The 25,031-nt window shown below is 41.9% G+C and overlaps 1 protein-coding gene across 3 annotated transcripts in view; it reads right to left on the bottom strand.

The window, feature by feature from the left end:
• Window positions 1–1,015: 1,015 nt before the first annotated feature.
• Window positions 1,016–25,031, bottom strand: part of tulp4a (TUB like protein 4a) — a 29,893-nt gene continuing 5,877 nt past the window's right edge. For 2 of the 3 annotated variants that reach the window (XM_085134144.1, XM_085134145.1), the window contains exons 3-14: window positions 16,867–16,995; window positions 15,085–15,246; window positions 14,455–14,635; window positions 11,524–11,631; window positions 11,181–11,347; window positions 9,726–9,950; window positions 9,360–9,594; window positions 8,376–8,520; window positions 7,806–7,977; window positions 7,545–7,638; window positions 4,078–7,430; window positions 1,016–3,926 (exon numbers count right to left, since the gene is read on the bottom strand). In XM_085134144.1, coding sequence (XP_084990270.1) covers window positions 3,810–3,926; window positions 4,078–7,430; window positions 7,545–7,638; window positions 7,806–7,977; window positions 8,376–8,520; window positions 9,360–9,594; window positions 9,726–9,950; window positions 11,181–11,347; window positions 11,524–11,631; window positions 14,455–14,635; window positions 15,085–15,246; window positions 16,867–16,995 — 5,088 coding nt within the window. In that variant the 3' untranslated portion in view covers window positions 1,016–3,809. The remainder of the gene's footprint in view (window positions 3,927–4,077; window positions 7,431–7,544; window positions 7,639–7,805; window positions 7,978–8,375; window positions 8,521–9,359; window positions 9,595–9,725; window positions 9,951–11,180; window positions 11,348–11,523; window positions 11,632–14,454; window positions 14,636–15,084; window positions 15,247–16,866; window positions 16,996–25,031) is intronic. The other variant, XM_085134146.1, reaches the window with a different exon arrangement.

The raw sequence follows: 25,031 nt of genomic DNA on the forward strand, positions 1-25,031 counted from the left end.
CTCTCTCTCTCTGTCCAATGATACTTATACTGCATTGTTTGGGAACACTGTCATACTAAAAAATCTGGTGGTACTTTTCCGTGTTCATAATTCCATCAAGTTTGACAAGATCTTCTACACCACTAACTGAAATGCACCCTCACACCATGACACCACCGTGTTTGATGGAAGGCTGTGGACACTCACTGTTGTACCTCTTTCGTGAACTCTTCTGCACATATTGATAATTTCAACAAAACCATTTGGATTCATCACTTCATAATACACAGTGCCACTGATTAGCAGTCCAGTTCTTGTTTAATTTGGCACACTGCAGCCTTTTCTGCATATTTTAATTTCTTAAGTGTGGCTTCTTGAGAGTCACCTTTTCATTGAGACCATTTCTAATGTGGCTTCAGTGAACTGATGGATCAACTGAAGAGTCAGCTGCTAGCTCAGGTCCTGGATTTTCTTTCCCATCTTGTAAGGACACGACTTTCAGATACCGTTCATCTGCTGTAGAGTGTTTTTAGGCCACCCACTTCTTCAGCTTCCTTAAATGTGTTGAGGACACACCATCCTATGATATATCACGTTTCGGGCTAATAGTACTTTGGAAACCATCTGTGGTACATTACAGATTCAATAAAGAAATTAATTTTTTTCAGCAGGCTGATAGCAACAAAGTAACTAAAGATAAAACTTAACATTTGTTCTTTGCCAAGTTGTTTGCTATATAGACACAACACTGGTTCATCCCGCCATTTAGGTTCCTGTTTTAAGCTTGAATGATTCATAGAGCAGTGTTAAGTGGCTTATCAACCAAACAAACATCCCTCTGAAAATTGTCAGGTACAAGGACTGGACTGAAAATGAGTGAAAAAGCAGCCTATGTCCAAAAACCCCCAACAACAACAACTTGGAAGAACCTTCAGAAACCTGGAGGACTATTGCTTAAGAGCACAAAAAATTACAAGAAAGTCTGGCTCCTTGGAGCTTTGCAGTATATTTATGTATATTTAAGACAAAACCAGTGTTTTTCTGAAACAATGACATTTTATTCAAAAGATGCGTGACATATACAATTATAAAATAATTTACATGGCATGCCTTACTATCCATTCACTATAAACGTTCAGTCACCAAGTCAGACTCTGACTTTTTTCCCCAAGTTTTTTTTTGTCATTTAAGTCTACAGCTACAAATACAAAGCACAGATCTTTTCTAGGGAAAAGCCAAATCCTACAATATCTACAACAGGTCATCATCAGTTTAAAGTGAACCCTTAACCAAGTCCATTAGCAACGCTGAACGTGAACTCAGTGGCTTACACTTTTGAACTCCTGTGAACGATGAATGAGTGTCTATGTGCAGGAAGTCATGACCACACATGGTTGAAGAGGATAGATTCAACACTGATGGGGCTGGTAGACTGCACAGCTGAATACAGACACACCATGACTTGACATTTACACTCTACATAACTAGTCTACAAACTACAATAAACCGGGCACTTACTCATTCACATCTTTTCCACCAATGCAAACTTCACAAAACATCAAAAAGTCGCCTGTTCCCATCCCTCAAACCCAATCCCTGCATTTCCATCTCATAACTTGGGCTATACTTGTAACAACCCCCCCAACACAAAGAATTGTTTGGGAAAAAAAACTTCACAATAAACCGTATGTATACTTGATCGACATTGAGGAACAATCTCATAAATAAAGATGTACAGACCAGCAACTGAGATGCTAAAGTAAAAAGGTAACAAACTGTGGTCAGAAGAAATGACTAAGGTTTTTTTTGTTAAAGAAAATATTGCACAACTAACAAAAAAAAGTTTTCTTTACGACATGCTTGTTTTCAAGATCAGGAGACCATTTATTTTTCTCCTCAGTCCACATCTCTACAACCCACTTCCCAACAGACATGCTTGTTTTGTTTTTTTCTTTTTTTAAATATGAGAAAAAATAAAATAAAAAATCTAATAATCTCATCAAATCAGAGACCAAGCAGAGCTGGTCCAAAGTAAAGAAGTTACACTTCCCAATAGGCCTGTTTGTTTCAGCTTGAGATTTTCAGAAGTCTATATTTTGGCACAAATATTTGAGGTGGTACGCCATCACACCTTCCCAATTTTACCGAGCACTCAACATTCCCGTTTCTCTCTGTGATTTTTGGCTGTCATCTAATGCACATATTTGCACCTTGAATGAATAATTTACTGCTTCTTTACTTTTCTTTACTAGTTCTTCCAGCTGGCCTTGCTCTTTGTCCTTAGCTGAACACAAACAAAAGCTTCCCTGCCTCAAACAGCAACAACAACAACAAAAACCCCGAAACAAAACAGCTTTTCAGATTTCAAAGTCAGCTTACTGAACGGGCAGATCTCGTAGCTTCATTCTCCGCCGGAGACCAGACTTTAGAGTTTCAGTGACGGTAAGATCAACTTAACTGCTCTCTATGGTCCTGGCCGCTTAGTTAAAACAGTACTACAGCTCTCCTCCACATGTGGAATTACACTTACACACAGTGGAGACAAGTGTAAACAGAAATCTGCCACCTAAGTCTCTTTACAACATTGTACATTTGACTGATATGTATTTACATGAGTTCTGAAAAGAGTATGAAATGGCATAAGTGAAATATACAAAAATATTTCATGTACCTTACTAGCATGTTTAGTGTGGTCTTTAAGAGAAGGGACAGCCCCCCACCCCAACAAAACAACAACAACTACATACTCACTTCACAGAAGTGACATCAGGTGACAAATCACTTCATGCCAGAGCTTAAATTGTTCAGTCTCGGCCTTGGCCACTTCTTTGGCGCCCATGTCACCAGTACAGGATAGTACAGGATACGTCTGTACACTGCTATGACCTGAATTCTCCTGACTACACAGTAATATTCAAACTCAGTCTCCCAAATAAATCAGGTAAGAAAGCTGTGTGAGGATTATGTAACACAACAATGACAATAATGTTAAGATTTATATCTGAAACGATAAACAACATGTACATATAAATTAGAGTAACATTTCTTCTTCCTTCAAAGCAACACGTGGACTGCAGGTCTTTACCTTCCAGATATTGTAACAGTGGCCCACTTTTCACAACAGTGAAAAGCCTGAACTCTTAGTAGTGTTCCAAAATAATGCATATATCTAACCTCATTTCCAGCCCAGACAGGCTGCAACAGTAACAAAAGGAAAGGGCAGAGAGCAAAAACAAAAAAAAGACCCTCCTACCCTCCACTGTGTTTCGTCTTTTAAGAAAATCCTAAAAGCAAAAGCAGTATAATAAAGTGGTAACTGTTTCACTAAAGGTTTGTACAGCAATGGATTTCAGTGCCCAGTAGTACCTGTGCGCTCTAGGGATAACAAGTTTGATCTCCAGAGTGTGTTTTTCAAGTATTACTGCTGCTTCTTTTGAAAACTGCACCATAGCAATTCCTCTCTCTCTCTCTCTTAACCAATTGGTTATCACATCTATAATCTTCTCCTAGCTAAAGCAGCATTTATTTGCATGATGATTTACCAAAGCTCAGCTCTTTGGCCCTACAAGCACTGCAGGGTGCCGGCAACTGCCGAACGGAGCAGGTCTGACGGCATCCTTCATAAATGCAATCGATGCTTTTGCACCAACACTAGTGGCAGCATTGTGTAGTGCAGCGTGATTGTATTTCTCTCTATGGCCAGAGCTTATTTTAGTCCTCATCTCCAGAATCCAATCCAAGAGTTTATGATTCTCAAATGAAACAGCTGTACCCCCTTCAACAGACTGCATCTAAAGCCCACAACTCAGGGTAAATAGGGAGGAGACATCTCATTTGAGGCGTTGAGTAACATTGGCCAAAGCTACTGCAAAGGCCTGCACAGCAGAGAAGGGATATTGGAAGTCCAGGATGTAGGCATTGCCATCAATTCTGCCAAACTGCATCACCTACACAGGAAAAACAAAACAAACAAACAAAAAAACGTTCATGCAGGTTGAAAGGAAAAAAGGTTCAATCCTGTTGGAGAAATGCTCTAAATCAATAAATGTTGAATGTGTGTACTTATTATTTCTGCAAGTTATATAAGAAAAGTCTCACCTGTCTCCCCTCCAGTTCAATCTGAAAGTTCTTGGCGGACTCCTGGGTGACACGGCCACCGAAGTCCAGCTGGTATACCTGCGTGGCTTCATTCCACAGTGGCTGCTTGTTGGCCATGACATACACAAAGCCCTGGCTCCCAAGCCCTCTGTCCTCCTTCTCATTGGCTTTTCGACACTTGATCTCATCCAGCTCACTGGCAGCCCTCAGGTTCCTCTTACTCTTCCAACCCTTTTTACTGCTCTGGCACTGATTGAGCAGCTCGTCCCCACTGATAAATAGCTCTGGCTCACTTTCTGAACTATCTTGGAACTCACTATTGGCAGTGGCTTTACTCAGCTTCTTAGCCTTCAACTGTTGCTCTTTCTGTCCCTTGATCTTCTTCTTGTCTCTTCCTCCCAGCCGTGGACTGGAAATGAGAGAATTGAAATCACCCAGAGCTCTGCCCTCTTTTTTGGATTTGCTCCCTTCGGCCAGTGGCGGCACATTAGCTTCCTCAGCCCGACCGTCCACGCGCTTGCGGTTCTTCTTACTGAACTTCTCCGATCGCTGCGGTACAGGGCTCTCAGTCAAGGAGAGCACCTCCTGAAAACTCTCCCCAGCCTCTGTCATGGCCTCTTGTAATCCCCCATGGCTCTGCAGCTCTGCTGGTGGTGGCGGAGGTGGTGGTGGTGGAGGAGGTGGTGGTGAGAGAACATTTTTGTCTACTGCCAGGTGGGAGGCTTTGGGTGGTAGTGGCATTGCAGGACTGGGCATAGGTGGGCAAGAATTGTAAGTACCCCAGGGTGTGTGGAGGGCAATGGGAGGAATGGGAAGCCCAGCACAAGCACTTCCTCCTGGGTACATAGGTGGGAGGGGGCAGCAGGCTAGGTTGGCCAGATTTGCAGAATAACCTGGTGGTAACACTAGGGTTGCATCCTGTTGTGAAAAGGGCAAAGGTGCCACCACCTCCTTTGGTGAGGCGCAGGGGCGTGGAGAACCTGGGATGGGTTGGAGCTGGGCTCCAGAATAGGCAGTTGCTGGGGGGTACTGGAGCGAGATCTGGTAGCCTGTAGCTGCTGCGGCAGCAGCAGCTTGGAATGATGCAGCACTAGGACTTGTGGGGGACTTTGGAGAAAGGACAAAAGGCAGCCTGGTTACATCCAAGTGCTGAGCTGGGCTAAGAATAAGGGGAGGTGGTTTGTGTGGTACAGGGGGGGCAGTGGAGTTTAAAGTCGCTGTCCGTTCCTGAGGAACCCACACCTCCTCTGTGGATGCTGGATCCCACTGATAGGGAGGTGGGCGCTTGACCACCAGCCCTGATGCATCACTTCCTCCTAGTGCCAGATGCCTCAATGATTGGTTCAGTGTCTCATCCTCTGTGAATGCTGAATTAACGTAATCAGCCCTATCTCTGCTGCTTACCCCTGCTGCAGCTCCAGACACTTCAAGTGAACTCATCAGATTATAAGAGGACTGGGAGGCCAGAGGAGTAGCACTGTTTGAATGAACAATGACTGTGCTGTGCGGTGCTCCATTGCCTGGAGGAAAATCTTGTCTGATAATAGTTCCTCCCGCTATTCCATTAGCACTCCCTGGGGCAGTGCCTCCAACACTAGATCCACTGCTACACTGACTACAGGTGTATAAGGCTGTTGGCACCCTCTGCTGGAACGAGGCTGCTAGTGCAGTACTGTTTTTCGCCTTGGGAGGGAGTGGTCTAGGTGGTTCCAGCATCTGGGAAACTTTGAGGGCTGCCTCTCGGCTGTTCCTCCTGAGGGTGGCGTGGATCAAACTGCTGTCAAGCCTCTGTCCGGGATTCCTGCCAGCAGCGCTGTTCTGATTGGCTGAATCAGGGTACGGAGGCGGGTCTCCACTGGGTATAGAATAGCGAGGTGCAGTGAGTCTGTTGAGGGTAGCAGAGGTGTAGGGCAGCTGCAGCTTCTTGTCAGCTGAGGAGGAGGATGAAGAAGAGGTTACCCTGAGAGTGGCGGAGCTGCCAGGTCCTTGGAGCGTGTAGACATTCTGATTGCAGACCAGGCGTGTTCGAGGACGACATACTTCTTCCACATTCCCACTGCTGTCAAATGTCGTTATCCTCTCATAGCCCAGCGGTGTTGGATACTGAGCTTGTTGCTGGCCTGAAGGATGAAGTGGAAACTCACCCTTCTTCATGCAAAGGTCCCCAGGGGGAGGAGTTCCACTGGCGCCCCCTCCTAATCCAGACGCAGCACTGGAAGATGCAGCGGAAGCTGATGCCGAGGCAGCAGCAGCAGCAGCCACAGCAGCAGCCACTGTCCCAGGGTAGGGGGGTGGGGGGTTCATCTTGCTTAGCTCTAGAGGGGCACTGAACACCACCGTGTCACCCTCAGCCAGCTGTGGAGGTGACCGAGTAGTTTTGATCTTTAGTAAGTGTTCGTGCTCGCCCCCTACTGCTCTCTCAACCACTAAATCAGCAGACTGATGAGGAATCTGGATATGCAAAGCCCCTGGTTGTAGCTGGTGCAGAGGTGCACCCGAAGGCTGTCCTGAAGACATCGAGGAAACGGGGATTTGAATTTGAAGCTGCTGAAGCTGATGGTGCTGCTGTTGTTGCTGCTGCTGCTGCGCTTGCAGCTGATGGTGCATTTGCTGCTGTTGCTGCAGTTGCTGCTGAAGTTGTTGCTGTTGCTGTAGATGTATGTGCTGCTGGAGCTGCTGCTGCTGTATGTGTTGGAGCTGCTGCTGAATGTGCTGCTGCTGCTGTTGTAAGTGTTGGTGCTGGAGCATCTGCTGCTGCTGCTGTTGGAGTTGCTGTTGATGGTGCTGAATTTGTTGTTGGTGGTGTTGAAGTGACTGTTGTTGTTGCTGTTGTTGATGTTGACTTGGGTGTTGTTGCTGTTGTTGTTGTTGTGAAGGATGATGAGAAGGTGGCGGTCCAACCACTAGGCGACCTACTTCCAGTCCCCCAAATATGACCTGACCAGGACTCGAGTACCTGGTCGGTACTGTGTACTGGGCTGTCAAGATGGTGTCCTGGCTTTGGTCTGACCCACCAGCAGCCCCTCCAGTTGAGGTTGCTGTGGAATTGGTTAGGACATCCAACTGAACATTCTGATTGGCTAGGAGTGACTGGACCAGACCAATGCTTTGGGCAGGGGACATGGCCTGGGCTGGACTATGGATGGGGGCAATAGGGATGTTGACAGTGCAGGGTGGGTTGTCATCAGCACCGCCAGCAGGGCCTGAAACAGGCAGGTCATCTTCATCCTCGCTAAAAACATTGGGGCTGAAGACAGGGAGGTTGATGTAGTCCATGGAGATTTTCCGCACCTCTGGCAGGTAGATGGTCATCTGTCTGGGCTGCAGATGGAGGAGGCTTGTCTTGTAGATAACTAAGGAGTGAGAGGCACAATAAAAATAAATAAATTAGAAAAAGAAAACTGACAACAAACAAATTAGACTTAACTGGAATTAATGTTTAATTATCCAACACGTTGATTTGTTACCTGCACCGAGATTGGTGGGTAAAAAAGTAGCCAGCCCCACTATCTTGAACTTTGTTCCCCAAATATTGGATGTGACCTGAGCAAGGTAATTTTGCTGCAAGACAAAAAACGATGCATTTTTCTATAAATATATTAGACACATTCCGAAATTTACAACAGTACATTTTATGTAAAAATCCATCGGTTGTGCTTCACAGAACACACGGGCGGCACGTGATCCCTCACCAGCTTCTCACTCAGCTACGATAACCTGATGTTTACCTGAGTGATGTCATCTAGAGGAAATTCCCTCCGTGTTAGACTGGGAGACCCAATCGAGGGTTTACGTATGGGTAACCGAGGTGACCTGGAGATCTCCTGCGTAGCACGGGAGAGTTTGGGAGATTTTCTGGGATCAATGTTGATCCTGTTGGTAAAGGGACAAACTAAGTCTCTACAGAGAAAGTGGCAAATAAAAAAAAAAAAAAGAAGAAGGTTTAGGCATGCAGAGAAACCAAAAAGCAAACAGCAAAGAAAAGGAGCATTCAAATAAATTTTAACAATTAAAACAAAAAAACTCAGAAAAAATTAGTTTCAATGCCATAAAATTAATGTGGCTGTTTACATGTTTCTGAAATGTATTCACTGTCATATAAATGCTTCTTGTATCAGACTCTTCAGCATGCCAGTGATCACTTGATTCCCGCTTATTTAAAACTGAAAACCTGCAGAGAACTAATCTCCTCTTGTCTGCTTCACCTAAATCACTGAAAAGATCCAAGTGTCAAACAGAAGAGACAAAGTGCCTTGATGCAACATGCTCCTGTACACACAAAGCCGGGGTTTAGTTACCTGGGAAGTTTGGGGGACTTGCTACCCCTGGATATCTTTGGCGATTTCTTGCCAACCCAATCATCACTCAGCTCAATGTCGCTGGAGTCTGAACAGTTACAGCTGTCAATCATGGCTGATATCAGACTGTTGCTGTATATCTCATCTGTGGAGACAAAATATGAAAATGACACTTAAGATGTTACTTTTGAGGAAATGTGCAGATCAATACAACCAAAAACAACGTGTCATTTGTTCTCTCAGTTAAGTCACTGCTAAACTGTTAGTAATGTTGCTTTTTCAGATGGGCTGGATAAAGAATGATAAAATATGAATGCCTTTTGGTATTCTTTTTAGGTATGTTGAAACTGCAGGAAGCATTTTCAAATCTACTTGAGCAACCTTGGAGGTAAGAATTGTCATAGCTTTGCCACAACATCACCATCATTATCATCCTATCAAAGCACCTTTCTACCATTTCTCAAACATTCATTTCTTCAGTCGTTCTCACTTTGACTCCTCTTCCACAGTCACAAGGAGTCTGCAAAGCACAGCTGCTGCTCCAGTTTAGGTCAAACTAATTTATTTGATGAACATAAAAGTGTGAATGGTCTGGAACCATTTCATGGCTGGCTTCATTTATCACTGCGTGGGGAGAGAGAGGGTTGATTTATGAGCAACCCAGGGGCCATAAGAGGCCCCATTAAGCAGCTTTTAATTAACATGGGTCCAGTCTGCCCTATGTGACTAAAACTCGCAAAGTAAGAACGTCTGGAAAACTACTGGACAATGTCAGAACTGTGTCGGGGTTCATCTTTTGCAGTTCTACTTGAATTTCAGAATCAAAGATACATTTTTAGTTCTTATCTCTACGATCTTACTGTATTCTTTATTTTAGAACCAACATAAAAATGTAGTTATTGCATTTAGAAGCTAACAAACATTTCAGGTCTTCTTTGGAAAATGAATCTTTTTAAGTTACAGGTATGAAAAAACTAATCTTACCTGTTTTGCCGTCTGTCTTGGGATCCATAATAACAAACTCAGGCCGAAGTTTGCTTATTCTTCGGCCCTTGAGGATAGGGACCAGACCTCCTAGGTACTCCAGATACAGAGTATAGCAAGGCCCTCCCACTTCAGGGTTATCCTCCGTACGTTTCATGGTGCAGTGCAGGCGCTCGTTTCCAGCTGTCGGATAGCTCACAAAATCTCTCATGTTGTTTGGATCTGGGATGGGAGGCTAGAAATGTAAAGTATAGTTAAGTTTAAAAACTTTTATGCTAATTAGAGCTCTTCCCAAACCACTATTAAATCTATTCACATGGTGTTTTATGGTTTTAATGGAAATAAACCCCTCCTGGCCTGTGTTACCTTGATGGTGGGAACAAAAGCGGCAGTGACATAAGAACAGAGCCGGGAAGGCATGGTGAGCTTGGCAACGTCTTTTTCCTCCTTTAACGCTGTGGCAATGCCCTGCTGGCACAGCAGCTGCAGTGTGGCGACGCGGTGCTCAACTCGCACGACGTAGAGCACTGGGCCCGATGCCAAGAACAGACGAGAGTCCCGGTGACCCCAGCAGAGCGTAGTGATGGGGCGCTGCAGTGTGAAGGGGAAGACACATCTGAGAATGAATAATATGCTTTCGCAAGGCTAATGTAAAACAAATCATGTCATTACTGCAAAACACTTCTTTGCAAATTTCACATCTTTGTTGGAGTGAAATCCTCAGAGTGATTCCTGAGAACAGTGATGTCATTCAATAAAAACCGAAAACAAAAGGAAATTATTTGTGAATGTTTACCGAAGTCTGTCATGCAGGCTGATTATTCGCGTAAAATAAATGAAAATCTTTAATCTTAAAATCTTACTATAATGATCAAAATGAATGTATGTACCCTCTGACGTCCTTAACAGGTGAGCCAATCTCCAAAATGAACATTGTCATGTATACATCAATGATTAACATCTACGTTTTTAAACAAAGATACATTTTCCTGTATAGTATGTTAATTTCATCATCCCCCTACTTTCACATTTGTTTCACGAGTCAAGTTCACTTCACAGTTTCCGGAAATTGAATCCGAGACGATTTTTGTTAGAGTCAACACTTAATATGGAATGAAGAATTTGAAAAAGCATTGTGATCCTGGAAAAAATATTATCAAGGTTCATATGCATTTTTCAGGGTCAAATTCAAGCACTTTTTAAGCACTTCCAAGGTCAATTTTCAAGCTTTTCCAGCACAAAATAATAAAAATAGTTTAAAAAATTTGCACGTGTTATGTACACATTCTTGAAAATTATTTACTCACCTATCATGTGACTCGAGAGCGCAAACTCCGCCATTGGAGTTTTAAGGAGTGTTTGATGGAAACAACAATCTCCAGGCATGTTAGTGCACTCATCCCCGACTGTCCGGGGGAGGGGCGGGGTCACACATTGAAACACACTGACATGCAGAGGTCGTAGGCAGCCCAGGCGGAAAAATTTTGCTTTTAGACTTTGCGAGTCATTTTATTTCTCTATCTGGTAAGAAAACTATTCGGTCAGATAGTTATTTGTGGTGAATGAAATACAGTTTCAAGCATTTTCAAGGATTTGGACACCCATACGAACCCTGTAGAATCTTGTGTCATTACTATCTGCTAATTAAGTAGCCCTGGCCCTCCCATCTCATATTGTTCCTACCCCCGGCTCACTGACTCACTTAAACTATAGTTGGTTATGGTAGTCCTCCCTTCTGCAAATGGAAGGGCCACTCAAACCACAACCTGCATTACTAAATATAAGAACAACTATTTTTCTAGGATGACACTCATAAGTCACCTGTGCTGGTGTATCCAGTGTGTAGATGTGTTCGCCTCGAACATTGTAGAACTTGACAATGGCGTTCCTGCTGGGTGGAGGACAGGAGGTGTCAGTGGAAAGGAGGGTCCTCTCCATCCCTGCCACTGCTAGTAGATCCCCCTGTGAGCACCACTGGACCATCACATCTACAACACAGAGCAAAGTAGTACACATCAGTTTATGAAGGGCAACATCATTTTACACATTTTTATTAAAAAAAAGGAATTAACACAAGTGAATGAAGGACACAATGAAGCGAACAAAGGACAAAGCAGCTAGAGAACTGGTAACTTAACAAAATTAATAACAAACGCACACACACCTTTCAGAGCAGTGTGGATGAGGATGGGGGAGAGGTCGTCGTAGCTGTTCATCAGATTGATGTCTCCAGAGGTGAAGCTGACTGTCAGCAGTGGTTTCTGGCTGTGCACTAGGAATAAATGAAGAAAAACAAAACACAAACATATTAGCCAGGCATTGTGAACAGCTGTTCTGTTCATCCGAACTATCAATCACAATGTTTTTTAGATTTAATAGACACGTGTTTAGGAGAAGTACACTTTTATCATTTGTATGTATTTGCCTAAAAGTATAAATAATGTGTTTGTAGCTTAGAATAAGCATTTTCTATCTACATAAAGAGTGTGCCCTCTTCCATGGAGCCCATTGAGCTTCAGAGTCAGCCAGAAAAGAAAGCCCAAACAATGGTTGTGGATGGTGTAGCCGTGATAGATTTGGAAAGTGTTAGCTGTTAGCTTTGACCTCACCACTAGACACCACTAAAGTCTGTACATCGGTCTTTAAAAGAATGTTAATTTGTGTCCATCAGTGGGGGACTTGTGTGAAAAATATACAAGTCTGTGCTCTCAGTAGCTTCCAATAATACAACACAACAGCTTTCCTTTAACCAACTTTCTACCCACTACTAGAATTTAGCCTCACATCAAAAACAAGTGCAAAAACGACTGAAACAAAACGTTAAGTGACAGAACAAACTAGTTCAAAAACAGAACTGTAAGGTACTTCAGTTTGAATCATCTGACATTTAGGGACATTATTCAAGAGTATATTCCGATTTTTAACATTACTATAAATAACACACCTTCAGAGAGCACTCATACATCTTCCATTGAAATATCCTTGACTCCGTACTTTAATGTAATCCTGCAATGACCCAAATAGTACCATAAATAAAACGTCCACTTCTGCTTTGTTGTTGCAACATCCCCACAGATAGGATTTTAAATAGGTGTTGCTTTAAATCAGATACAAAATGGGGCTGTAACTGCAGTGTACTGTGCTGTGCGATGATAATGGGTTATCATCATGTATCATGACAAAGATTTGACAAGCTTTGTGCGTCACTCAAGTTGTTGACTCAAGAGATAATTTCTACTGGGGCCAATCAATTCCTATTGAATGGTTTAATTAGTGAGTTAGAGCCTAATCTGTGTTCCAGCTTAGGTAAGCAGTTTTCAGCCTGGCCTGTGGTGAAAGGAGGAAAAAAAAATTAAATAGACCACTGGGAGGAGGACAGACCCTCACCAATATATCCCTAGCAACTGGGACTAATTAAGCTAATTTTTATTGGTTCCTGTTTTGTTTCTTTTGCCTCTTTTTCTCTTCAGTTTGTTACGCTGGCTGGTGTGCACACGGAAATCAGCAGGTGAGGAGGCTGACCAGATGCAACAATTCCCTTGACAGACAGCTTACATCCCAGTGCACTAGATATTTTCTGTCCCAGTGGAAAACTGTTTTTTAGTTGGCTTGTGCTTCTTATGCTTCGTTAAACAGCCTACACTGGACCAGCAGCATACAGCTGTAGTTTAAATGTTTTTACCGAACACCCTTATACATGTTGAGAAAAGCCAAGAACTATTTTTTTTAAAGCTACTTCGGGTCACAGAGGTCCATTTGAGGAGACAAGACTGAAGCATGGGTTGCAGAAGTGCTTGTGACCTGCCTACTTCCAGACATCTGAATTTGTTCACTCCACAGTTGACTGATTTGTCTGGCTTGGTGACGTGAAGTGGCGGTTTCTTGATTAAAAGGCAATCAGTCCAATGTACGCAACAGGAAGGCTAATGATTAGCCAATCAGTGCCACTGGCAAAATTACTGCCATTTGTCAAGCAATGTCAAGCTGTGCACTGCAACAAGGATATATTAAACCATCAGTTTCCCTTGTTTTGGAGATGCAGGTGCAGAAATCTGTTTTTATATGAAAGGAACTACAGGGGTTTTGGAGAAGTGGTCCACTTTTGGTATCCGAAGCACAGACTGTATATAAAACATAGCTTCTGGAAAGTGATGTCAGTGCATTCCATTATCAATATCAATTATCGATTCAATTATTTACTGATTCTCATACAGAGAATCTTATTGATTCCCGGTACTCCCAGGAACCGGTTATCGACTCTGATCCCTAGTAAACATGGGATCACCATTTATTCAGCATGGGGTTCAGTCAATAACAGTCCCAAATGGAGCACAAAATGAGGACAAAGCAGAAAAACCTTTAAGGTGGGCCCATTGTTTAACATGTGACTTCAGTCTGAGCATGCAGCGTCGCTCGGTTTGTCAGTCAGATCCAGATTTTCCCTGAAAACTTTTGAGTCCCATTATGAAGCTTGAGGTTTCATAACAGAGGACTCAACCAACCAATGGGTGACATCTAAGTGTGTTTATTGGTCATTTATACAGAGTATGTATGACCCCTAGCTCACCCTCATATGAACAAACCTATGATAAAGTAAGAGCTTACTTTAGTGGGCTCTAGCTTGCATAAGTGATGGTTTACTGCTGGACCTGAAGGCTTATTCTACCTGTGGCCCTGCTGAAATGGATTTCGACCTGGCTGTCATCCTTGCCTTTCTGCCAGTTTCCAAACTGAACATTTCTCCAAGCAATGATTCAGACAATATTGAATGTTGGGTCTTCTTGAGACTCATTGCTCCTTTTTAGGTGTTGGTTCTTGCTTTAGATAAACTTGTCTTGCAAACCGTGTTTAAAGACTGCTAGCAATGATAACTTGAGATATCTCCTAGAGAGATCTTCTTGTTGAGGCAAAGCAAGAAGATGTACTTCTACTCAATTAAATTTTGAGACAAATAGTGTGACTAAACAAAGGTTATTATTCTTTGAAAGATGTGATGCGTCACAGAGAGAATCAGGCAGGAAATTAACCAGGTACATTTGGTTTTAACGCATGTTTCTTGATTAGAAGGTAGAAGAAAAAGTTTTGAGTAGAATACCTTGTGGTGGGGGGTAGTCATCAGAATCTGTGTCGCTCTCACTGCTGTCCTCTACCAGGAAGCTGGGGTAGTTCCACGACATGCTGACAATACCGTCCGACTCATGCAGCAGTATATGGGCCAGCATGCGCCCGTGGCAGTCCATCACTATCACCTGTCCATCTGCAGTACCAAACAACACCTGGCGCAAGTGCAAAAAAACAATATTAATGTGGACACTGACACAAGAACAAAGACTCACACTTGAAAGAGGAGAGAAAAACGAGACAACAGCAAGAAAGAAAAACAAGAGAAATGCATATCACAGAGAAAAAAAACTGCGAGAAATGGACATAAATGGGTTGATGGTGATAAACAAGGACAGTTACACATACATGGACTGAAAGTCTGCTGACATCCAACCTGTGCTGACAGTTTAACAGCATGAAAACAAAAATATAGCCTTACAAAGACAACAACACATTCAAGACAGTGGAAGCTTGCTGTCACTCACAGATTCAGCTCTCAGGGTTTCTGTCTACATACTCAAAGTGGCAAATGGCAACCTAACATTTCTACTTGCATTAGAAGACTGGAAAAGTGCCAGGTGAACATATCCTATGTTCAAAATCTGTATAGAGTGTGTGTTACCTGCTGATCATCTGGGGTCCAGATACCACAGGTAATGTGGCTTTCCAGGTTGATCTCAGAGGACCAGTGTCTTTGCCCACTGACAGAGCCCACCAGGACGAAGCCATCACGATAGGAAATAAGAGCCTGGGTCCCATCATGGGACCAGGTAAAGTCACTCACCTAAAAGGGACAGAGTTATTTAAAAATAAATAAATAGTATATACCTTAGCTGTTGCACACAGAATCAGCAGCATCTTATGATTCTGTAAATCATTTATATTTTTAATTTAAATCATTTTTTAAGAAGAATTCTAAAATATTCTGGTTCCAAATTTTAAGCTCTGCTTCTGTTCAAATGCAGTTGATCTAGAGACTAATTACGACAAAACAGTGTCCCTCAACTCAAATAATGTATATAACAAAACTTTAACCTCTCAGACAAAAGCAGAGCAGCGATGGCATTTTAAAAAGCACAGACCATATAAAAGTGTGGCTATTGTTCAGATTGTCATCTCCAATAATAACTCAAGTAATCACAAAAGATGCTGTCAACATGTGTCAAGACTTAGCTCAAGGGATGATGACAATGTTTGATCGATGTGGCCTACCTACCTATGTTTGCTTGGCAGTCTTAATTTTTAATTAATGTGCAGCATCAGTAAAAACACATAAAACATAAAACCACTTGAGGTTTGATAAAAAAAACAAAACAAATATACATTGATTAGCGTGTAATTACTTCTTCCAACAAACTCAATTTCATACATTTATAATAAATCCATTTAAAATATATAAGACTGGACACTAGTTTGTGAGCGGCCATGTTGCCCCACCATCTTCAATACAGTGGCCAAAATGGACATTGCTGTTCCACCTAATCACTTTTTAAATATGTGGCTACAGACTGGCAACCATTTAACATTTGGACATAAATATTTTTATATTCTCTTTCTCATCATCTCCACCACCACTGCTGCTCTCTCTCCTCCCTCATTTCCACTTTAACCACTTCCTCCTCCCCTCAAGCCTCATTTGCTGAACAGAAGTCAGGACTTTAACACACATAAGCATGCACAAATACGCTTATTTATTCTCAATATTGTCACATTTATTTTTTCTTAGCAGAATAGAAATGCAAGCCTCACATGTCCAGACAGCTGACCACCAGCAAGCTAAACAACAACAATAACAACAACATCTGGTTATAACCTAATATTATGCCAGCTAATGTTACACTTGAGTGTCCTAACAATCACACTTTCGCTCTGATAACATACGCCCTCTGTCATTGCAGAAAGTTTGACTAACACTGACGAACAACAGCAAAAACAACAGCGCCAACAGAAAAGTTCAAGACATTCCTAACGACTCAACTCGGTATCGCAAAGTTTTACAGCCTCCTCCAGTGTAAACAGAAATGGGCACCCATAAATACCCGAGGTAAACAGCGGCTTAACAGCCTACACTCACTATAGATGAACTGTGGCCAGAGTTGTTTGTCCTACAGCAGCCACCGTAGCAATAATTATGCATTTGAATTGGAGGGGGTTAAAAAAGACAACTCAGTCGAGTGCGATTTCAAATCTACTGACATCTAGTGGCAGGGTTTTACACACTGTACCTTTAAGTATTACAGGTTTATTGCAATGACATTATATTACTTTATATTATCACTGCTTGCTTTGCTTCCATTAACTCTCTATTATACAGTTTTACCCATAATTTACACAATCATTTCTTACTATTTTTTAAAACCAGTTAAAAGGACCGATTTACATTTTGTCTACTTATGTCTCTCACCTGAGCTCCTCGGTCATTGACGAGCTCCACAGACCAGCGGCCCTCATACTGGATCCAAACAAAAATGCCTCCATCTGTGTCACATGTGGCCAGTTTCTGGAAAGGCTCATTCCAACGCACCAATACCACCTGAAAGCAGAGGTGAAGTATAAAAAAAAAAAACACAAACAAACAATCAGATAAAATTATCAGAAAGACTGTTCAGTGTCCTTTGACAGCTATTATTTTACAAGACATAAGCAAATGTACTAATTCCCTCATTCACTGACAGTGAATTTAGCCATGGCTCTGTGTCAACGTACCTACAGATAACATGAGAAAAACAACAAAGTGCCTTTAATTAAGACATTATACTCTAGAATCAGCTGAATGCCTAAAATCCAAGTTCCCACATTTCAATGAACTAAATTTAGCATCAAGAAAGATGGAAATAACTCAAAAAGTGGGTTAACCTCATTTTGAAAAAGTCACAAAGGAGCCGCTAATATCCTGAATATTACAGACAGAGAGATTCAGTTATAATGTCACCTTATAACTGAATGGCACATTTCAAAATGGGACATTACAGCATTTTTGCGTTTATGGAAGAAAAGAGATGTATACAGGAAAATAATAAAGAGGAGTCTTACAGGTTGACACAAACATATGAGTCTCTCCGTTTGCCCTGAGTTTAGTACTGTAAAGACTGATTGTAATTTGCTTGGGTATGAGCTGTAGGAGCACAGTATACAAAACACTCTTCATAACACGTTTCTGTCACCCATCTTAAAAGGTGCCCATCACACTCTCCATCCTGCCCCCTCCTCTCTTTGTGTCTCCATTTGTCTTCTTTTCTGTAGCGTGACTCAGCCTATTCCCTGGAGGAGTAATCCTAAGAAGGGAGCCGCTCTGCTCTCGCTAAGTGAAGCACGTGGGTCGTACACGTTCACACACGCAGCACCGAGCAGGGTTTTAGTGGTGCTCACACTCTCTGACTGCAAGTCCAATAGATCAGCGGGTCTGAGTTGGATAAGCCAGTAATGCTGCCAACCCTTAAACAACACCTCCTTACCTCTGTGCAACACACTCACAGTTCCATCCATCAATGAAACAGATGCTATTAACTGTGCGTCCCCATTTTATATTCCATCAAGAAAAGAAACAATCAATCATACTTACACTTGCTTGAATACTTTATTATCTTCTTGCACTAATGCCATTAATGCTGACTTACAGGCTATTAATTAAGAAGTTCTTTAAGAATTCATCTAACACAAATGATCATTAATCACAAAACTTTCTTCAAACAGTATCTTGCTATAGTCTATGGACTTTTCAAGCAGCATTTTAGGCATTGGAGAAAAAAAAAAATATTAGGATGATCAGGCTTTAGGAAAAAGATTATTGGAGCAACATCATGTAGTCAGGGCATATATTTAATAAGTGAGGCTCAGCAGCTCCAATTGTTTTGGAAAAAAAAAATATTTTTTTACAAACCCAGGAAAAAAGATATAAAATGCACAAGGGAACTTCACAATATTTATCAATTATTTCTTATTGAGCAATACCCCGTTTGTCACACTTATTAGTCTGGAAGTCAAATCAGTGGATTTATATGAATATACAAGGCATGGCCCTAAAGCTTAATGAGCAGATAGTAGTTTTTAATCAATGTCCTGTCCCTGCTATGCATCATTAAAGTGTCCTCTTAGCCAGATTTTGCATGTTCTAGTTTGTCCTTTTCCTCTGTGTCTTTGTAGCAATGACAATCATCCTATTGCAGGTCTGCAGCTGAAGGTCTCCACATCATTCTGAGATGTCCGCATTCACGGACCATTAAAACTAGCCTGCCATCTATCATTCTGGCACAGCAATCATTCATGCAGCAGCATTCACTGGGTGCAAAACTAACAGGCTTCTGCACCAGTATTGTCAAAGATAACACATTACAAGGATCTCATTGGGGGGGGAAAACACAGATTTGTGGTGTTCCTCCATCTATGCACTGTCTGCAACCTCTGGCGATCAAAAGGGATTTTCCACATGGTATTATACAACATAATTCAGTCCCAACTGGAGGAGACTTGTGGCTTTAGATTAGACATGAGCTCTAGTTTGCATAAAGCTAACAGCATTCATGCAACTACAAAGCAGGGTCAAAGGAAAACATAAAAGGATAAATTAGCATTGGATTTACACATGCTGTGTCTCACGTGTGTTCCCACTCACAAGCCCCACAGAGGTGAGAATAAACTGTTTGTCTGTAAATTTAGCTCAGTGTGGAGATTAGTGTGAGCTGGTGAGCCATCCTGCGAGGGGGGACAGCTGAGCACCTCGTGTGACGCAGCAATCAGGGAGATCAGACATCACATAGAGACAGACAGGATAAGCGTTAGGAGCTGCAGGACCACGAGGAGCCTGAGGTGTCACAGGAAAGGCACATCAACATGTGCAAACCCATACAGTTAAAAATACTTCTTTAATTACAGTGCATTATATGCTCAAACAGACAGTAATCAGCGTCAATAAGCTCAGAGAGATATTAAACTTTGGAATGACATGTAAAAAAAATATATATATATATCACTCAAAGGCTTTAGCATCATCATGTAGAGAACACCTACAAGTTTTTGTTTCAAAAATACATAATAGCTCTATATCTACTACAATCAGGGCTGTTTTTACACTCTTGCAGTATTCTAAGACCCCTAAATCAGAGACTCTCTGAAAGGCTGCTGATCCCATATTCAACTAAAAGCTCTGGGATTGAGTTTTAGTCTGATGAGACAGAAACAGATTTTTTTTTTAAAGCTGTGACGCAGACACTTCTTGATTGGACCTTAATCACAACACCCCTTTAAAACATTCCAATCACATGGATATTTTTCCCAAAGTAAACAAAGACATTGGCGTTGACTAGTTGTTAATTCAAGATGGGAAACAAATTAGTGTCCATGCCAGCAACTGACTTTTTGACATTGCTGTTCTTCCTCTGTACTAGTATTGTACTGACCAACCCTCAGCCTCCTGTTGGCAACTGAACAAGCATACCCAGTGACCTCAAATCACCATGCGATGTGCATACTCCTTTGGTGACTTGTGCAAGGACAGCTGGAGACACCAAGTAAGGATAGTTGTTAGACTACTCTCTTGTCTGTTTGGAGGATACATGTGCAGTTTGGGCCCTTGTAGTACAGTGGCTTTGCAGGGAAGTCTGGACCAGCCTGTAGGATGCAGTGGAAGAGAAACTATGATTTTATTAGTTGGCTAGCTGGTTCAGGTAGAAGAGTTTATCCAATCTACAGAAAATTTTCATGTAAGCATGCAATGTGGAAAGTGTAACTAACATTACAGTTCATTCGGATGGAGATCATTTCTGTAACTCTGCTATGCTGCTCATCTGGATGGTTTTGGGATCAGTTTTGGGAGCATTAAGAGCCAAATACAATCACTGGACCAGTCAGAGTTTGGTGCATAAATGCATTTCTCTAACCACAAGTGGTTACGCTGCCCATTACTGTTGTGTCAGATATATGTGAGATGGTTGCGTGAAAATGACATCCAAAGCATTTTGAGGGCTTAATATTGCACCTGAATCCTTCCTGTGCAGACATAGATGGTCCATTGTAGCTGATGGTCATCCCATGCCTTTTAAGTACAGATATGCTTTTAGGAAAAGGGAGCAGAACTGACCAGCAGCAACTTCGCTGAGAAGAGTAAATCAAATCAAGCAACAGCTTCAGGAGGCACTGGTGTCAGCACAACTGAGGGGACACTATGACAGCGAAATGCCATAGTGGTGAAGGTGTGAGTGCAAGTCCATGACAATGCATGTCTGCTGCACAAATAACTTTGTCTCTGCAAAACGTTTGAGGAAAGGGAGAGCCTTAATATATTACACTCAGTCATTATTTTACTTTTTTCATGCATCCAAGAAAAGAGCACCATCCAGGTCTATGATTTTCCTCTTTTCCTTCCAGATGAAGAGTTAACCTATGGGTAACACAGAGCTCATCGAGGATGGAGAGAGGAACAAGAACTAGGAGAAGCTACTTTTGGCAGTTCCCTTATTCGCAAATGGTCACGACAATCAAAAGCAGGTTCGGTTTCGTAGAGTTAACCCCTTTTCTGGTAGGATCTCCCATGGCAAATTGGTCCTGTGATGGACCAGACAAAGAGTGATTCAGAAGACCCCTATGAGTGCAGGATCAAGGGAACAGTTCACCCTGCCCGGAATAGATTACCAGGGCCCCGTCCTGGAAACAGGCCCGGGTATGGTGCCCAGGCCTGTGTCTGGTGGTCAGGCCTTAGTCCATGGGGCCCGGCCGGGCACAGCCCAAAAAAGGGACATGGGCCCATCCTCCTGCAGGCCCACCACCTCCAGGAGGTGCCAGGTACAATGTGTGCCGGGCAGCAGGCAGGAGCCTGATGGACTGATCCCCGCCCACCAAGACTAGCAAATCAAATATCAATATCAGTTAAAGAAAAGCTCTGTGCTGTGCTGACACAAAGGCAAGAATTAACAGGAGTGATTTGCAAATCCATCAAAAGAGGTAGAATCTGAGCTCTTTATGTGCAAGTCAGGTGTGTAATAAACCCTTAATAAATAATAATAAGTTAATAGCATTTACAATTATTATTACTGTGTGCAGTAAAGACTCCAGAAGGTACCTTTAGGGAAACTGCATTGAATAATAGAAAATAAGTAATCTGAGTGATACCAGTGTCCCTCACACCACTGGGGTTCCTCAATCGGCAGAACAATAAAAAGGAAAATAGTGACCAAAACAGGCACAAAAAATATCCAGTTGCAGGCACCTCACGATAGGTTTGAACAAGTACTAAAAGGCCTTAATTTCCATGGGCCAGAGAGATTAAATGATACACCCACCCTCCTTCTTTGGGGTTTTTCTACATTGTGTAGTTTTGAGGCCTTAAAGTCTGATAATCATGCATCTCATTTCATGTAGACAAATTTGGTAATAATGTTGAGTAAGATCAGACACTAAATAGGACTGGATTTAATGCAATAAATCCACAAATAACACAAACACACACAAAGCAGAACAGTTACAAAGGTGTAAAGGTCCAGTTTATTGGATTTTATTCTGTCCTGTTGGTGTATCTGCTAATGTGGTGAATGACTGAATGAGAGACGAGTCCCTAAGTGTGAGCCAGCGTCAATGCACTGCAAGCTGCAAACAATTAAAACCAAAGAAAGTTGAACTGAATATTTATGCTTAAATATTCACATTTTTAAAGTAATCATACCTTATAAAACAAAGGCTATATTTTAAGTGTTATTCTTCATTTATTTGACAAGGATCAAAATGAATCCCCGAAAACAGAACAAAATACTACTGTGATTCAAGTTTTTGTGGGGGCTGAAGGTTTTCAGATTTCCAACAGAGCTGTGACACTCTTACGTTTGGTAAAGGCTGCTATAGGCTGTGTTAAATTGTTTGTAATAAGGAGCTTTAATAAACTAGCATACATAATATAAACAGTGTATAATATCTTTTAGCCTACCTAGCTATTCAGAAGGACAGAATAAGGCTGTATTATTCTGCAAAGACAAGTGTACGAAACTGCATGTGTCGGTCTGATCCTTCACTACAAATATTGCTGAAGATGAACTGCACAGGCCAAGCTGGAAAATTTGTAGTGAACAGAAAAGTACACCTGGATCTGAGGAAGCAGTCGTTACGCAACATGTCCTCTCCAAGGATGGATTAGCGCACTAAAGCCATTTCCACTAAGCACATTTGGAGGGACCATTTTAATTCAGTGAAGAGGTCATGTACTTGGCAAACCTGAGCTGGCCTTTCAATGTCAAGAGGTCACATAAGGAGAGAGCAGAAGAAGACACACTCCATAAAGACAGGTAGCGACCAGCACAGGGAAGGCGATTATGAAAGGAGGAAGAGACAAGACCAGGAGACACTATAGCTTGTAGTTACTGACAAAAATAAAGCTGTTGTAAAGTCGTGAGGTTCCCATTTAAGTCTTAACAGAAGTGTTAGAAAAACACTGAATAACAGAATCCTTCCTGCTCATCTAAAAAGAGGTGTTAATTCCTCCACAGGCCCTCAACAGCAATATAAACTAGTTTATTTATGAGGCTTTGGCAGGGAGGAATTTTTAACACATGAAAATGTGACACAGAGCGAAAATGCAAGAAAGTGAAGGAAACATACAAATACTGCTGGGCCTAATCAAATGGATTGATTTACCAAAGTTGATCCATCAAAATCTGTACCAGCAGAACAACAATGCACAGACAAACTAGAACACATAAGAGCAAGAATATGGCCCGCAAACCAGCTCAATCTGGCCAGGACATAAACTATACATGGTTAATGCCTCCATATAGCTTCTTCTACATTTGCTTAAAATGTCAAATAAATAACCACCAAGCACTGCTATAGGTGTACTCCCAGAGCATGGAACAACTGCTCAGATACAAATCAGTGTATGGATCAGTACATAAGTTACAGACGTTGCACTCTGAGCTCAGTGTGGTAAACAAATGATTGTGTCATGGTGTCTTCTGTCTCTGTTGGACTTTTTTCCCCAGAGAAAAGTCTACATCTGTTATCAAGGGGAAACTAAGAGGTGGGACTCCTATGTTTGGGGAAGAATACACCCATAAGTCTCTTGTGAATAGTTTAGAGGTTTGAAACAAGTTTCTGCAGTCAACAATCAGTAGATATCAATAATCATAAAATTAATTGTTTAGGATATATTACATTCTTATTACTAACATTAGTCACTTTAAATATCCCCTATTATACTCTGAGTTAAAAAACAAAACACAGAACTGCCTCACTGCAAGACTTAAAACTTCCTCGCACAGCTAAACACATATGATTCTAGCATAAGACAACTATCACAGCTGGCAGATGACAGGACACTGAAAGACAATTTGCCCAAAACCTCTGCTGTGGCCAACATTTTCTTGTCAACATGCTGACAGTCATTGTCAAGCTTGTCTCTGATGTTCAGCTCTCATGGAGAATGAATGGACGCCGAGTGATTAGCTGCTCGCTCTGCTCAGCATCTGAATGCACTGTACCAGGAGAAGAAGGGGGGGGGGATAAAAGCATTAGATCGTCAAGAGAAGCATTGATCTATTTTGACACAAGCCCAGAGGGATTATTTTTCACCATCACAAATATAGTTGTCTAAAAAGATGTAAAATGTAGCACTTTTATCTATTTTCAGCCTTATTTTTGAGTGGTGGAGCTGACACAGCTGCTGCTAAAGGTTAGCGTTCTCTTAAAATAACTAGATAAAAATAATATCAGAACATTCAAGGGCAAATTCTGCTTTTTTCACCATTATTTTCCTGATTTTTTAAATAGAAGTGTCACAACTCCTCCCTATTGAATTGTACCAGTTGAGGAGACCTGGATGTCTCATGAGTGCCTCCAAGGTGAGGCGTTTTGGGCATGTCCAACTGGGAGGATACCCCAGGGCAGACCCAGGACACACTGAAATTACACCTCTCAGCTGGCTTGGTAATGCATCGTGTCCCCACTGAAGAACTGGAGGAGGCAGCTAAGGAGAGGAAGGTCTGACTGCTGCCACCGCGACACTGACACACAGAAGAAAGCAGATGGATGAACATAGATGATTTATGTTTATGATACTGAAAAGAAATGGTACACCCCTATTGCTGCCATACATGCCTGTATATTAAGCCACCCAAGTCCATTAGAACAAGGGCATTCATTTTCATCTTTGAATGGGTTTAAATCAATCTAGGCTTTTGCTGTTATAATCAAAACAGAGTACAAATCCACCACTTTTGAAAAAAATAAAATAAAATAATGATAAGTGTGAGGATAATGAAGCGTGAAAACCAGTTGAAACCAGTCTAAACTTCTAAATGGTGGCAAGTCAGTTGTCATGTACTGGAAGTCAGGGTTTTTTCTTAAATATGAAAAAGGGGATCTTGTCAACAGCCCTCTAAGCAAGTGCATTATCTGCCATGTTAACGTGGAGCCAAACAAACTAAAGGGGCACTTCGAAACCAAACACGACTCCAAGGCAGAAAGCAGGAAGAAAGCTGGTTGGAATTTGTGTCCAATAAAGTGATGGAGGGAACCTATATGCTGATGAAGCTTACTGCAAACCAAAAAATACATTAATTGATTTGTTTTGTTTTTTAAAGTAGGATCCTT

The sequence above is a fragment of the Neolamprologus multifasciatus genome, chromosome 15, assembly GCF_963576455.1.
Source record: "Neolamprologus multifasciatus chromosome 15, fNeoMul1.2, whole genome shotgun sequence".
Taxonomy (NCBI): Eukaryota; Metazoa; Chordata; class Actinopteri; order Cichliformes; family Cichlidae; genus Neolamprologus; species Neolamprologus multifasciatus.